Source organism: Gopherus evgoodei, chromosome 13 (genome assembly GCF_007399415.2).
Source record: "Gopherus evgoodei ecotype Sinaloan lineage chromosome 13, rGopEvg1_v1.p, whole genome shotgun sequence".
NCBI classification, from domain to species: domain Eukaryota; kingdom Metazoa; phylum Chordata; order Testudines; family Testudinidae; genus Gopherus; species Gopherus evgoodei.
In genome coordinates, this window is record NC_044334.1 from 8,270,882 (window position 1) to 8,287,396 (window position 16,515).

The window sequence follows — 16,515 nt, forward strand, 5'->3', positions numbered from 1 at the left end:
CTTCTAGCTTCTGTGCAATGATGTTGCTGACTAGTGGTTTCTGATTCAGGTCACTGTGATGGACGGACAAGCACATTTCTGTATCATAATCAAGATCTGAATTTTACTGTGCATATCCAGGTAGAATCCACATAACTAGTGCTGCTGCTTTCATAGCACATCTACAGTCTGTCCTTGGTTGAGTAGCAATTTGGGTATAATTGGCAGTTGGTTCATAATACAAATAAATTTCTTGTGCATTTTATAAAATGCCTGGTCTGTAAACTCCTAGACTATTATGTGGAATATTCAAATCTTATCACTTTAAAATGTAATCTCATTGTGCATTCAGTAACACCTCAAATTTGATGCCTTTGACCTAGATGTCATAAGTTGTCCATTGAATATATTGCTTCCTTGATAATGTCCTCTTCTTTGTTAAGCAGAGGTATAGCTAGCTAAAGAGCCAGCATAACCAGATAACAATGGATAAGTGTGAAGATCACTTGTATAGCAATTGCTATGTATTTCAGTTTGTAACTTCCAAATTTCTCAGAGGCTACTGAAGAGCAGTTATTAACCAAAAGTTGACCGCTCCCCACCTTGACTTGTGTTGAGAAAGGTACCTTTCTATGGTCTCTACTTATCTCACTGAAGGAGAGAAAGGAAAAAACCTCTAGCCTAATAAAGCAAAGTCAGTGCAGAGAAACTCACTGATATCTCACCACTCATACCCATTATGTCTTTAGGCTTGCCTAGTAAGATGTGCTTTGGTACATGTTAAGGAAGAGCTTCCTAAATGAATAGGACCTGATTCTTGTTTTATGTAAGTTTTGCACAGAGGAGTTCCTGACTTAGTGCTGGTGCAAGGAAGGTCAGAACTGGATCCATATCTCTTAAATAGAGGAAATACCTGCCTTCCTGTCACTTTGAGGTTATGTGGTAGAAAATGCTGAATTTTCCATCTGGCAATCGTGAATGACGTGAAAGGAGCTAGAGCAACAAGTGATCCAGAAAGGCCTGGAAGATAGAAATCACCTCTGAAGTGCTAACTCAGAAGGTGCTCAAACATTTAGCCTAAGGAGTGTGAAATAAAAGCCTCGATAAAGTTTGGAAGAACTTGGCTTAGTGCAGAAGCAGCCGCTGAGTAGTTCTTCACGCTACACCGGCAGCAGCTCTGTACTGACAGCCTGCTGCAAATCGGAACGCATCTGCGCCCGGCCGCTGTTTTCCCACGGACTCATTGACGAAGGGACCCAGCCAGGCTGGGGGGCAGCCTGAGCTGACGGACGGACGGAAGCGCAAGGAGCCCGTCCAAGATGGAGAGCGTGACGGAGGGGAGGTGGGAGTCTCTGCCCGTCACGCTCAGCCCGGGCGTCCTGCAGACCCTGCGGGAGCTGGGCTTCCCCCACATGACCCCCGTGCAGGTAGGGGGAGCGAGCAGCCCCGCGTGCTGGGCCGTGACTCGGGAGGGGGGCGGCTCTGTGGTCTGGTCCGTGCTCGGCACGGGGGGGACCCTGCCCTTCCCCCTCCCCCTTTAATGCGGTGTGGGGGGAGCTCAGCCGTCTGTCCCCGGGTGAGACCCCCTCACGGCTCCGCTGCAGTTGGACCTGCTGGGCCCTTTGGAAGGAGGGAGCCCTCGCGGCGTTGCCCTCCCCCCGTGCAGTGGAGGCTCTTGTGAGTATTTTGTGGTGCTTGCCTGCCCCTCCCGGCAGTACGGAGGAGAGCCCAGCATATAGCGTCCATGGCGTGACCTGCCTGCGCTGCCTTTTTTGTAGTGTGACGGGGGAGGGCCCCTTTGGTGCAGTTTGTCGCTGTGTGTAGTGCAAAGGGGATGGCAAGTCCCAAAGGAAGATGCTCCGTTATGTCACGAGTAGCACCTGAGAAGGCAGTAGGTGCTAGTGTGTGCTGCTCTAGTGAGCCGATGGAAATGACAAGTTGGTTCAAGTCCTCTGCTTTAGATGGGGGCTGGTGCTTAGAACAGGGGATGGGGAGTCAGAACTCCTGGGTTTTCTATCTCTGGGTCAGTCATCGCTCAGACCTGCCCCCCGCCCCCAACAGACTTCTCCAATTATTGCCAGCCTATCAAGCTTCCCATCTGCAATCCATGCTACTCCCAGGTTCCCTTCCTCTCTCTCTTCCCTCTGCACTTACTGTGTGACCTAGAGCAATCACTTAACCTCTGGGATTCATTTTCCCATCTATAAAATGGGGTTGATGACACTTATGTGCGTTTGTAAAGCACTTTTTGATCCTTGGGTGAATTGAGTTACATAAGATTTGTTTAAACCAGTGAGGATGTAAGTGCACAATATTTCTGTTTTCTTTAGTCTGCAACTATACCTTTGTTTATGAACAATAAAGATGTTGCTGCGGAAGCGGTGAGTATTTTGTGAATTGAATTCACTGTTTGTTTTTTCCTTACAAGTATTTGCACCCGTGAAGAAACTAACTTTGCTTCAATGTTCGCAGATAACAGGCAGTGGCAAAACATTAGCTTTTGTAATTCCCATATTAGAAATTCTCCTCAGACGGGAAGAAAAGTTAAAGAAAATGCAGGTAAGACTGAATTGAGGGATTTTGAATACATAAATAAATATATTCTGTAATTTAAGATTGAAAATTTATTGGACTACTTAAGAGTCAAGTTACACATATGATTAAAGGTTTGCAGGATCAGGCCCTTACTACATTCATAACCAGAAATTAATTGAAAACAATTTTTAAAGTACTGTGCTGCTTCTTATAGATTTGTTTAAATGTATTCCTGACTAGCTTGTGAAATTGATTAGTAGTAATTTGTACTTGTGTATTGCTTTTTGTTTACCAAGACCAAAAGATGTCTGTAAACTGTTAGAGAGCAAGTTATCTTAAAATATAACACACAGTGTAATGAAATCAAGTATGATCATTTAGTTTTTTTATTGTAATGTCTCTTGATTTCTGAACAAATTTGAATTCACTTCCGTGCTACTTGCCACTAAAGACCTTTGTATTGCCTTAAAAAAAATGTTGTGCACCCAATTTAAAAAAAAAAAAGGCATTTCAAAGGGATTTTGTTTTACTGTACTGTGCAGTCTGTTGTGTAAAATGCATCCCATTTTGTCATGTTTAGGACATGATGGTTGAATTGGATCACTTGTTTATTTCTCAGCACTTTAACAAAAATGGTGTTTGCACATGGAATCTTTAGCATCATAATTTCATAGTCACAGCAAATAATAAATGTCTTTTGGGGCATTTGTCTATTTCTGTCTTTCCTTTCATTTTAATGAGCAGGTTGGAGCCATAGTCATCACACCCACAAGAGAGTTAGCTGTTCAGATTGATGAAGTGCTATCACATTTCACAAAACACTTTCCCCAATTTAGGTAGGTATGCTTTGTATTGTATTGAAAACAGACTTTCCTTTGTTTTTTGTTTGCAAATTTTTGATAGACATGTTTCTTGTTTCAGCCAGATTCTTTTGATTGGTGGTAGGAACCCAGTGGAAGATATTGAAAAGTTCAAAGAACATGGGTGAGCTAACTGATGATTAATGTATTTCTGTTGGTGCCTCTCAGAGCAGAAATGTAGCATAATCCCTGCTCTAAGTTTATAAATTAGGGTGTCAATCCTGCACATATTTAAGGATGTCTTTAACACATTGCCTTCTATAAATCAAGTTATTTATGTATTTGTTCTTGCATGATCTGATTAGACACACATGACGAGGGACTAACAAAACAGTAGGAAGGGCTCAAATGTGTTACTGACAGAGAGCTAGTGCATAGCATAAATTATAATAATAATTTATTTATTTATTTATTTATTTTTTTACTAAAGAGATATTTTAGTTGGCTTACTCTGTGTAAAATGTCACAGCAGGGGTAAGTGCTAAAGAGGATCTTAAATAAGTAGCCTTGTGGTTCAGCTTGGGAAGGGTGGGGTTGAAAAAAGCATGTAGAAGATGAATATCTTTGTAAACAAAACAAAATAAAATAAAATAAAATACTCTGCATTCACTTAACCTGTGGCCTTATAACAGGGCCTCCTGGCTTCTGCCTCTGTTCCCGTCTACAAACTACTCTGAGAGCCTTCTGCTGGTCCAACACCTTGTGCAGTTTATTTGCAAATGGATTCCCACTACCTTCATAACATATACAGCTCCTATAACAAGCAGGGGAGAGCAATCTCTCTCCCCACCCTTCCTTCCTGGCTAATAGCTTAATTAGCCTTTTTGCCCTGCCCCACTCACAAATTAGGCACAGCTCTGCTTAGCCAGCTCCATTCTTTCTTGCTTGATTGGAGCTGCTGTGAACAGAGTGCTGACTCAGCCTTTCTTACTGGGCACTTTGTCAGAGGCCTGAATTGGGAATACCAGACTATGGTCTAAGTAAATTTGATATGTAATTTTAACAAACTGCATTTTGTGATGATACTTATGTGGAAATTCTGAAATTAAGAGGCATATACTTGCTGGTCTTGTTTGCATGCCAGTACCCAGAATGCGTTTCAGTTTACAGCTATTTTATAGCTGTTTTATAGCTATATCAATATAAGTAGCTGGGGAGCTGTTGTATGCACAAGTGATGTATCTTTAGGGTTTTGTTCTTTCACCCTTCAGCATAATATCTGAGCACTTTATATGTTAATAAGACAGACAATAGGAAAATCTTTAGTGGATTGAGCTCTCTTCCACAGTCAAAAGTGCACAGGTCAGTCCCCACTTGAAGATTCCAGACTGTGTTTTGAATGCAGGTTTGTGGTATGAGATTCTGGGGGTGGTGTTGACATCCAAGTACAATTAAAATCTAACCTAAACTGTATATTCCATCACTGATAGTGGGAACATCGTTATAGCCACACCGGGCCGTCTGGAGGATATGTTCAGAAGAAAAGCAGATGGGCTGGATTTAGCAAGTTGTGTGAAATCCCTTGATGTGCTGGTATTGGATGAAGCAGACAGACTTCTAGATATGGGATTCGAAGCAAGGTATTTTTTAAGCATAATTCTAGTAGTACTTGTAATTCCTATAATGCTATCCATCTAAGCCTCTCAAAGCATTTTACAACCATTAATATTATTCCTATGCTACAGATGAAGAACTGAGTCACAGAAAGGTTACATGACTTGTAAAAGGTCACACTGTGAGATTAGAATGTAGGAGTCCCAGGTCCCAATTTTTCTATCTAGGTGTTTGTGATACCCATCAAGATTGTTTGTGAGGTTCTCATAGACTATGAATGTGACCTTACAATACTCCAATCAAGTAGTGAAGTATTGTCCCTGTTTTTACAGATGGATAGCTGAGGCACAAAGAAATTAAAGGCCTTGTCTACATTAAGGGAATTTGCAAGGCCTAAGTGACTTGTCACACTGGGAATTAAACCTGTTTTTCCTGAGTCTCAGACAAGTGATTTAACCACAAGATCCTTCAGATTTTGACCACTACACAATGCCCCACAACTTTATGATGGGTGGGGAAATGCATGTGAAGTTTATTTATACCCTTCTGCTCTTAATGGTACCATCACACTAAATAATTTGGAATTTCAAATATGAGATGAAAATTGATCATACAGTAATGCAGGGGTAGGCAACCTATGGCACCTGTGCCGAAGGCTGCACACAAGCTGATTTTCAGTGGCACTCACACTGCCCAGGTCCTGGCCACCAGTCCGGGGGGTTCTGCATTTTAATTTAATTTTAAATGAAGCATCTTAAACATTTTAAAAACCTATTTTCTTTACATACAACAATAGTTTAGTTATATATTATAGACTTATAGAAAGAGACCTTCTAAAAATGTTAAAATGTATGACTGGCACGCAAAACCTTAAATTAGAGTGACTAAATGAAGACACAGCACACCACTTCTGAAAGGTTACTGACCCCTGCACTGATGTAAACTGAAGAGAGAGAAATATCACACTATAGTATGCATCAAGGATCCACTCTTCTCTGATCTTGTCTTCTTTTTGAGCTTCCTTGTAAGTTTTTATCATTCTCTGCAGATCTTGGAGGAAAAAGAGAAGAGCCAAGGGAAGTGGGCAACATAACAAGGCTAATAATCAAAAACATAGTTATTCATATTCATAGTACATTCAAGTAAATCTCATCTGACCTCATATTTAAAACCTCAGATGCAAACACACATGGGGTATAATCAGTCAAGCAAACACATGATTGGTAGTGCAATAGCCGGTGTTATGCACAGCACCCTTTTGTAAAAATCATTCTGTTTAAAAACTGATTATAAAACTTACTCTTGATGGAAATCTGGAGCCATTTTCTTTTTAAATTGTGTTTACTTGCAGTTTAAATACCATTCTGGACTTTTTGCCCAAGCAGAGACGAACAGGCCTGTTCTCAGCAACTCAAACTCAAGAAGTAGAGAACCTGGTGAGAGCAGGTCTCCGAAATCCTGTCCGCATCGCAGTGAAAGAGAAGGGAGTGGCAGCAAGTAGCACTCAGAAAACACCAACACGGCTTGAAAATTACTACATGGTGAGGCTCCCTGCTCCCTACATTTGTTGTTTCTGTTTTAAACATAATGATGAACTCAGAATGTTGCATTCTGGTGCATTGCAGTTTGACAATCATGTTGCCTTCAGAAACAATGCAATAGTGAATATTCTAAGACTGCAGCAAAAACAGCTAGTAACATTATAGCAGTAAACAAAGATTGAAATAGGAGCTTCCCTCAGAAGGATTCATGCAGATAAATCAATTACTAAAGCAAGCCCAAGACCTTTCAAATTCCGCTGAAGCAGGATTGTCAAGTAGCTTGAATTGGAGACACTAAATCAGGATTGCTGGCCTTAATTCCTTGCTCTGCCACTGATTCACTTTCTGTAACCTTGGGGAACATGCTCAACTTTTCTGTGCCTCATTTATCCCCATTTCAGGGACAGGGAAAATGCGTAACACTCCCCAACCCCTGAGGTCATTCCTTATTTACTCACCGAGAAAATAAATTCAACCAGGATTTGTAATTAGGTTAATAGTTCAGCTTCAGAAACCTCCAATAATAGCTGAATTCCAGTGTTAATGTTTATTTCTTTTAATTAAGTTCAGTAAGCAGCAGCATGTATAAAGGACAGTATTCCCACACTGATGTATGTGGAATACATCTCAGAAGCATTAACTTGCGTAAAATGCCTCCTATATTATTGATGGATGAATCACAAAGGTTCTATACTGAGGTGAATGGAAGAAACAAGCAAATCAGCTCATCTTGAACACACTGTTTATTTTCTGTATGTTTTTGATGTTGTGTAGATATGCAAAGCAGATGAAAAATTTAATCAGTTGGTGCATTTTCTTCGACAACACAAGCAGGAAAAACATCTGGTCTTTTTCAGGTAATTCATCTGGTTTCTTTGTGAAAACAGTGCAATGATTATTTGTGTGCTCAGTGCTGTATGAGAGACACATGCTAAAGGTGGTCTACTAGAGAGCACATTAACTACTTTCTGTAGAGTACAGTGCACAAAAAAGGAGGTGGATCATTGCTTCACATTAAAATTGTCTTATACTTTGTGATAATGAAAGAACTGCTCAGGCCATGTGAACTTTCAGTGTTTATTACTTAACCACAATATAGTATTATCATAGACAGCTGTACATTAGTCATTTAAAATAATGCTCATACTTTTAGTAATAATAGGCAATTGGTATAGCACCTTTCTTTCAGAAGGATCCTCGAGCCCTTTCCACCTGTAAGGCTAGATCTTACATTCCCGCCGAATGCAAAATTAATTCAAAGTGATTTTGGGTGTGCAAGGAATTCAGAATCAGATCTTTAAATTGACAGGCAAATTGAAGTAGGTAAAGCAGTTTTTGTACTTAATAAAATGAGTTGGAATATAGCTGGTGTTTAACATCAACACCAATTGATAGTTAAGAACAGGAAGTGATGAAAAATATTGTCTGACACTTCAGGGAGTATTTAGTGAGACAGAATGTAATTGTAACCCTTTTTAGAATTTGGCCAGGGTACTGAGAACCAGTGCTCCTACTCATGTGAAAAACAGCATGGGATCTCTGGTGACCAGAAATGGCAGGACCTCAATTTTAGGTCTTGTATGAAAGGCCTTTGCTGGCATAAAACAAATTAAGCTGGTTCTAAAGACATCTTTATATCTTGGATGAGTTTATAGAATAATAGAACTGTTAGTGCTTTAAGGGACCCATAGGAAGGAAGCCATTTAGTCCAACATCCTGCATTGCCTTTCTTTAGACTCACACTATATCTCGCCTCAAGAATATAGTAGAAATAATTGAGTCTAGAAAATTTATTGTAAAGGATCTTCAGCTACATTCCCGTTTTTCATAGTAACAAATTTTCCTAGCAAGAGACTGGATGGCTCAGAGTGCCAGTAATGGGGATGTCATTTGCTTTCAGCTTAGCTCTTAAAATCCAGCACAAATTGGTAATGATGGAAACTCATCATCTATCTGATGGCTGTCCAGTGACCTATGTGAAATGGGTTGATAGTCTCAATCCAGTTCCCCATGGATAACTGTATCGCACATACCACAAGCATGATTGGTAACTTCACCAGAGAGGCCAAGGATTGAACCATGGAGGTTCCTATGGGTCAGAATTGAGGCACATTGGCAGGGCATCGTGGAGGAAGTTTGCACTGTCCTGTCATGTTGTATCTGTTCTGTTGCTAAGCAGAGCACTCCAGGGCTTTCGAGGCAACACCTTTCACCAGCACTAAATCCACATGCAATTGTAACATTAAAAATGCAGCTTACAAACAAAAGTTGATGCTGACTTTTTGTGGTTTTCATTCTCTCTTCAGTACCTGTGCCTGTGTGGAATATTATGGGAAAGCTCTGGAATCCTTTGTTAAAAATGTGAAAATAATGTGCATTCATGGGAAAATGAAACATAAACGTAACAAGATATTTACTGAGTTTCGGAAACTCCCAAGGTAAGAGCGTTTGAATAGACTACTCCAGTCAAAGGTATACATGCTAAGCCCTCGTCCAGACTAACCCGCGGCATCGGCGGGTTAAAATCGATTGCTCGGGGATTGATATATCGCGTCTAGTCTGGACGCGGTGTATCGATCCCCGAGCGCGCTTACATCGATTCCGGAACTCCATCAATCCGAACGGAGTTCCGGAATCGACACGGAGAGCCGCGGACATCGATGCAGCGCCGTCCAGACTGGTGAGTACCTCGATTTTAGAAATTCGACTTCAGCTATGTTATTCTCGTAGCTGAAGTTGCGTATCTAAAATCGATTTTAATTCCTAGTCTGGACGTGGCCTCAGAAAGGTAAAACTTCATCTTTTAGCCTGGGGAAGTACATACCACTTGACTATAGAAATGTGGCTTTCCTGTTGAGCAGGCTGCTAGCTAGACTACTGAAGTAACTGGGATAATGTGGATGATACAAATCACACTCACTTTTAAGTGTTTATAGGTCTACTGAATGAGGAAAAAATTCAGATAAATTGGTAAAACAATAACACAAACTGCTCTTGGGTAACTCCCATTTGAAAGAGAAGCAATGGTGAAAATTCCCCTGATAAAAGGAGTTGAAACCCAGAGATTCATTTATTAGTATATGAACAAAAGACTGTGGGTTTATTGCCAACAAAATGCTTTTTCATTTCCATTAAAGTTATCTGCTTTTGTCAGTTCTGTAATATGTGCAGTCATTAGGGCCCATCAATATTTGTGTCTCATTGGAAAAAGGCTGGAATTCTTGCCCCGTTATGTCCTTGTTATTGCCATCTAAGCATTAGGAGTTCAGTTTTAGCTTTCTATGTGCAATGAAATCATTTCCCCCATCTCCTATTGATAGTTTAAAAACTGCAGTTAGATCATTTGATCTTTCTTTAATATGCTTATAGTACTTAGAAGTAGGGGAAGAAATTTAAATATGGAACTTGTAAAGGGAAGAGCTGATTATCCAGCTTAAATTAGTGGTATGTAGGATATAATAAATACATTCCTTTTCCTAAATATTCAGTGGAATTTTCATTCAATGTGAATTTTAGCTCACCTGTAGTATGTTGTCTAATGTTGATATTCATATTTTTTTTTAAATTTAAGGCCAAATATTCTGCCTTGACATGCACACCCACAGCCTCGATTGGGGGTGCATGATGTATAAATCAGAGCAGAAGTTGGGAGCTGTTGGCTGGCACTTCTCAAATGACTATTTATTTAATCAAAAATTTGCATTTTCTTCCAACTTTCTAGTGGCATTTTAGTTTGCACTGATGTGATGGCCCGTGGCATAGACATTCCAGAAGTAAACTGGGTTTTACAGTATGATCCACCGAGCAGTGCAAGGTACAGCTTAAATTCTTCATCAGAACTTGAATCCCACTTCTTTTTATATAAATGAGCTATTTAAGTGCATAATGAGCTCAGAACTGTACAAAACACAGTGGAAGATCTACTCCCTGCCCAAGATTTAGTCTGATTGGATAGACAAAACAATGTAGCTGTCCCACATGCCCAAAGCAAGATTGGAACACTGCAGTTTTTGTTAAAACTGATGTTTGTAACAGCACTTATGGATCACACTTATAGGTTAGGTAGGTTAACATTAATAAAAAGGTAGTGGCCATTTACAGGGTATGGAGAAGAGTTCGTAGTATAAGGGGTGGCAGGAGAGAATACCAAAGGGGCCGTAAGGTGGGAGACATTCAGGGAATGAAAGAAGTAAATGAGCAGAGATGTAGGCCAGGGCAGAGCTGTTCAGAAAGTGCTATAATGAGGGTTAACAATAAAGCTAATTAAAGTAACTATTTCCCTATCTTACAGGTACCAGTGTCATAATTTTTAAAATCCATCTCTCTCTCTCTCTCTCTCTCAAATATTTGACAAATCTTCTTTTAACATGAACATTTGAGGGGTGGTGGTGGGATTATATGCTGCTAGCACAGTATTCAGGTAACACCTGTTGGTAGTTATTCACCTACATCAAGAGTACAGTAGCCCTAGATCTGTTTCATAAAACCTGCCATTCCACTCATTGTCTTGTATTACTTTAAAAGCAAATTGGGCATCTCATTCTGTTAAAACAACTTTCTGTTGTGTTTTTAGTGCCTTTGTGCATCGCTGCGGTCGAACAGCTCGAATTGGCCATTTAGGCAGTGCGCTTGTGTTTTTGCTTCCCATGGAAGAATCTTACGTAAATTTTCTCTCAATAAACCAAAAGGTGAGTTGGCTTTTATTTCCTAACAACAGAAAAGAATTACAACGAAAACTAATTCATGAGACATAAAACCAGTTTTTTTTCCAATCAGAATACATAAATTTAAAAACATCTATGAGATATATTAACCTAGCTGAGTAACAAAAAATAGACTTGAGAGACACTTATTATGTAAACTAATTCATCTCCCTGCGAAAGCAGGATTGGTCCCTGCATTGTGTAATTACACCTCTACCCTGATATAATACGACCCGATACAACCAAATTCAGATATAACGTGGCAAAGCAGTGCTCCGGGGGGGCGGGGCTGTGTGCTCTGATGAATCAAAGCGAGTTTGATATAATGTGGTTTCACCTATAATACAGTAAGATTTTTTTGGCTCCCGAGGACAGCGTTATATTGAGGTAGAGGTGTATCTACTTACCATATATACTCATTCATAAACTGAATTTTTTTTAGTAAAAAAAGGGAAGCATCAGAGAAGGGGGTCGGCTTATGAACAGGTATAGAGCGGGAGAGATGGGACACAGCCCCTCCTGCCAACAGAGGGAGCAAGGAGAGGCAGCACAGCCTGCAGAGCCAGAAGGGAAGAGGCGGGACCAGAGTCTCTCCGCTTCTGGACGCGCTGTTCTCCGCCCAGCCTCCGATGCAGCTGCAGCGGGCTGGCAGGCTGCAGCTGTGCCGCCTGGCCCACTGGAGCACATGGATGCCTGGCCCAGCCCACTGGAACATGCTGCAGCCATGCTGCCTGGTCTGGTCTGCCAGAGCAGGTCCAACCACACCAGATATTCTCCCCTGGCCTTCCCCAGATAGAGTATGGGGGTCATGTAGGGAGTGGTCATAGGAGTTACTCCCCTGACCCCCAGGTTCTCTTCCCCACCCTCCAAAAAAAAAAAAATCCCCACCTGTTGCTGTCTTGGCCTGTCAAGGTAAGCAGGCGCTGGCTGTGCTGCCTCTCCCTGCTCCGTCTGTTTGGGGAAGGGGCTGTGTCCCACCTCTCCCTCTCTATACGTGTTCATAAGCCGACCCCCTTCTCTGATGCCTGTCAGGATAAGCAACTGGCACGCTGATACACTTTGTTTACTTAGGTTTACCTCCATGCCTGCGGAAGCTCGAGGTAAACAAACCATCTTGGCTGCCAGTGGCTTATCCTGATGGCCCGGGAGCCTAAGTTTGCTGACCCCTGAATTATAGGGTTGGCTTATGAGTGGGTCATAAAAATTTTCCATTTTTACTTATCCATCTTTGTGGGGTCAGCTTATAAATGAACTGGATTATGATTGAGTTTATACAGTAATATATAATAGAAAATCTGTATACCTTTTTAGTGACATCCTTCTCTTTTTGGGGCTGAAAGTAAAATAATGGTCTTAATTTCACCAGATTAGCAGTAGGACAGTTGCACTGAGATCCAGTAATTGGAGTTGAGTGAGGATTTATGCATTCTGTTCCCTATTCTCTCAGGATTCAATGTGTGAACTTTGGTTAGGCCGCTTAACTTTGTTTCTTCATCAATAAAAAAACATGAGGTAGGTAAATATCCCTCCATGTATTGAGGCTTAATTAATGTTGAAGTATGTGTTTGAAGTTCCAATGCTTATTTTAAACCATTACGTTTAGTTGTTGCTTATGTTTTTTTCTTTTTTTGGTTAAGTGTCCCATGCAGGAAATGAAACCACTGAAAAATGTGGTAGATGTTCTTCCAAAACTGAAGACTCTGGCTCTGGCTGACAGAGCCATGTTTGAGAAAGGGATGAAAGCATTTGTATCTTGTGTGCAGGCCTATGCCAAACATGAGTGCAATCTTATCTTCCGAATAAAAGGTAATTCCCATTAGCAGCTGCTATTTTTACTTTACTTCAAAGACTATATTCACTTTGGCAAAAGTTATGTTGTTGCACAAGCACTACAGAGTCATCCACCTGCCAAGCTCCCATACACATAGTTTACTTTCGGTTAAGTTAAATATTGATACCACTTTGAAGATGTAAAATTCTATATAATCTAAATTATTGACTCGAAGTTCTGCGGAAGGAAGGCGTAATCCTATTTTACAGTGGGATAAACTGAGGCATAGAGGCTAAGTGATTTGGTCAAAGCCACAGAGGGGAGCCAGAGTCAAAGTTGCAGGTAAGAACCTAGCCCATGCCATTCTGACAGAGCAAGAAAGCAAATCTTAGAGAGACATTGACCACTGCTTGCAGAGATCCTTGTCTGACTTAATGAAAACAGTAAAAGATGCATTGCCTCTTGGTGACAGATTTTTCTAAACACATCTATGGAACCTGTGGAACTCTTTGCCTGAGGAGGCTGTGATGGCTAAGACTGTAACAGGGTTTAAAAGAGAACTAGATAAATTCATGGAGGTTAAGTCCATTAATGGGTATTAGCCAGTAAGGAATAGTGTCCCCACCTTCTGTTGTCAGAGGGTAGAGATGGATGGCAGGAGAGAGATCACTTGATCATTACCTGTTAAGTTCACTCCCTCTGGAACACCTGGCATTGGTCACTGTCAGTAAACAGGATACTGTGCTGGTTGGCCGTTTTTATCTAACAGTGGACTGATTTTTGCAGAAAAATGCATGACTTTAAGGACTGTTTATGACGAGTGTGTGACTGAATAACTTCTCTCCGGGTCTGCGAGGTAAAGGTGGGCAAGGAATGCTTTTCCTGTCTCACAAGAGTTTGAGATTTTGAATCTTTTTCCTGTCCTGAAATGGGATGAAAAGTTTGTCTTGAAAATTTTTGCAAACCAGTAAGATTAATTTTTTTGATTGGGTCTATCAACAAGTTTTTAAATGTTTAGTTTTTGACATGACTTGTTAAACATTGCAGTGGGACATTCTGACAACTTCAAAACTTATTCCCTACCATTATTTTGAATTTGTGGAAATTGGCCCTATCTTGTAAACAATTTTCATTTGGACAAATTGACATTTGTTGATTAAAAAATATTTTGTTGGACAGTTTCTTACTGATAGGAACAGACTTCCAGAAACTGCCAATAGAGAAGCAATTGAGGATCAGGATGCAAGCAGTATGTTAAGGAAGGAAAGGGTTTTACATATATATATATATATATATATATATATATATATATATATATATATATACACACTGTCTGCGTTTAACCCTACGCAAATGTTAAGATACACACCCCTTCCTTCACAACCCAACATAACTCAGCAACACACTTAAACGTGAGTAGTCCCATTGAAATCAGTGGAACTACTCATATACTTAAGAACTTTCGTGGATTAGGTCTATTACTTTGTCATATGCTGATATCTTAATCCTTATTTTAACAGATCTGGACTTCGCTAGTTTTGCTCGAGGTTTTGCCCTGCTGAAGATGCCAAAGATGCCTGAACTAAAAGGAAAGTGTTTTTCAGACTTTGTTCCTGTCACTATTGATACAGACTCCATTCCCTTCAAAGATAAAAATAGAGAAAAACAAAGGCAAAAGCTGTTAGAGCAGCAAAGAAAGGACAGACAAGAAAATGAAGGCAAAAGAAAATTTATAAGGAATAAAGCCTGGTCAAAGCAGAAAGCCAAAAAGGAGAAGAAAAAGAAAATGACAACAAAAAGGAGAAGAGAAGAGGTAAATTAAGTTCCTCAAACTCGCATGTGACTACTTCAGTATAGTCACAGCCAGGTTAGAATGTAACAGTCTTCAAAAGCAAGGGCGGGTATAAGGACTTCAGTCTGGTAGAAAGTTGGAAAACTGTTTGTCCACATTGCCTGCCTGCCTGCCTCAAAGACAGAACTTGATGAATTCAAAAGCAAGTTCCATCCAGTCCTCCTCTGCCAGTGAGTGGATTGCTTACGTCTCACTCCTCAGAGGTATGAGCAATCTGAAATGAAGGGAGCTGCAGTACCTGAGTTTCTTACATTCTCAAAAGAGTGCTTAAGAAAAAAAGTGAGCAGTCAACCCACTACTCTATTCCTTGCCTGGCTTCTGTCAGCAGAACCCTGCTGTAAGCCTCCAGTAGCAGAAAGTCAAGATGGGCCATGAAACCTATGGAGGCCAGAATGGTCCAAAATGGGCAGCATGTAGGAAATACATTGGTTTGCACCTTCCTCAGCCAGCCTCCTCTGGAGCAAGATGTGAGGCTGCCCTCTCCTTGCAAGTGGCTCAAACTCACTATATTCCGTGCAAGTTTTATAAAAACGTAATGTTACTTTTAGCAAAGCAAAGTTCTTCGTTTTAATTTTAACCTTGCCCCCCGCTTTCAGTTGTCAAGTTTAATTTTATCTGGGGGTTTCCTTTAATAGGGTCAGGGTTGAAAGGGCAGGAAAAAGGGAAGATTTAAATAGTATTTTGAATGCTAATAGAAGAGAACCCACTGTTCCCCATGTCCCCTTCTGTTACTAAAACATCTTTAACCCTTATTACTGCCTCATGTGTTGCTGCACATACTAGGGCCAACTTAATATGGCTACGTAATGGATGGCAGCAGCACAATACATGTAACAAAGCGCCAGCAGTAAAAAATTAATATGGTTATTTCTAGAGTATTCAAATATATAGAAGTAAGCATTTCAGTATAGGAGTAAATCACTGTTTCAACTATCTGCAGGGCTCTGATATTGAAGATGAGGAAATGGAGGAGCTGCTGAATGACACACGACTTTTGAAAAGGTTAAAAAAGGGTAAAATTAGTGAGGAAGAGTTTGAGAAGAGGCTGATGAGCAGTGAGAGAAAAGTCAAAGCTGTGTTTGACTCAGAGTCTGAAGACTGACAATCCTGCTTCAAGTGTGTCTCCCTGAAGATGCCTCTCATTTTAGTAAAGCTGTACTTTTACACAAAGCCACTTCATGCTGTGCTCTGCACTGTTAGTACTTATGGAAGCCAAGGCTGTTTTATAGGTAACTGTGCATATAGTAGAATCGCTGCAGTCTCTACTGGGGGGACAAGCATAGCTACACCTTTGAAGACAGAATTAAATCAGACTGCGGTTCCAAAACTGAATGCTTTGGGTAAGAAATGTAGAATTCAGTTATCAGGTGCCTGGTGGATTCTTTTTGTTCAGATGTGTACCTAACATATCTGGAATCATTAAGTAATTTTTAAACTTGTTCAGAGATCGTATGTGGGGAAAGGTAGTTTAGGTGTCATCCTCAGAATGCTGCACCCCTCTGAAAATTTATTTTAGATCTTCAGATCCTCAATGACTTACACTTCTGTTTGCACACTGGTCCATTTCTAAGTAATAAATGAAATCAAAACTTTCTGCTTCACTGTAAAAATCAGAAGGCTGCTGGTAATGGAGTTCATCCATCCTTAAAATTTGTTAGTCTCTAAGGTGCCCCAAGTCCTCCTGTTCTTTTTGCGGATACAGACTAGCACGGCTTGCTAC

At 40.5% G+C, this 16,515-nt stretch overlaps 1 protein-coding gene across 3 annotated transcripts; it reads left to right on the forward strand.

Moving 5' to 3' along the window:
* Positions 1-1,266: 1,266 nt before the first annotated feature.
* On the forward strand, positions 1,267-16,396 carry DDX55 (DEAD-box helicase 55). Of its 3 annotated transcripts, XM_030583534.1 has the most exons (14): positions 1,267-1,406; positions 2,310-2,360; positions 2,452-2,538; positions 3,259-3,350; positions 3,436-3,498; positions 4,805-4,954; positions 6,280-6,469; positions 7,244-7,326; positions 8,776-8,907; positions 10,191-10,283; positions 11,043-11,157; positions 12,810-12,978; positions 14,464-14,756; positions 15,736-16,396. In XM_030583534.1, exons 1-14 carry the CDS (start codon positions 1,299-1,301, stop codon positions 15,895-15,897), a joined length of 1,788 nt encoding a protein of 595 aa, XP_030439394.1. In that variant the 5' UTR covers positions 1,267-1,298; the 3' UTR covers positions 15,898-16,396. The 3 variants fall into 3 exon arrangements, with proteins under 3 accessions (XP_030439394.1, XP_030439396.1, XP_030439397.1); XM_030583536.1 differs by lacking the exon at positions 2,310-2,360; XM_030583537.1 differs by lacking the exon at positions 1,267-1,406 and having other exon boundaries at positions 2,459-2,538.
* Positions 16,397-16,515: the final 119 nt, after the last annotated feature.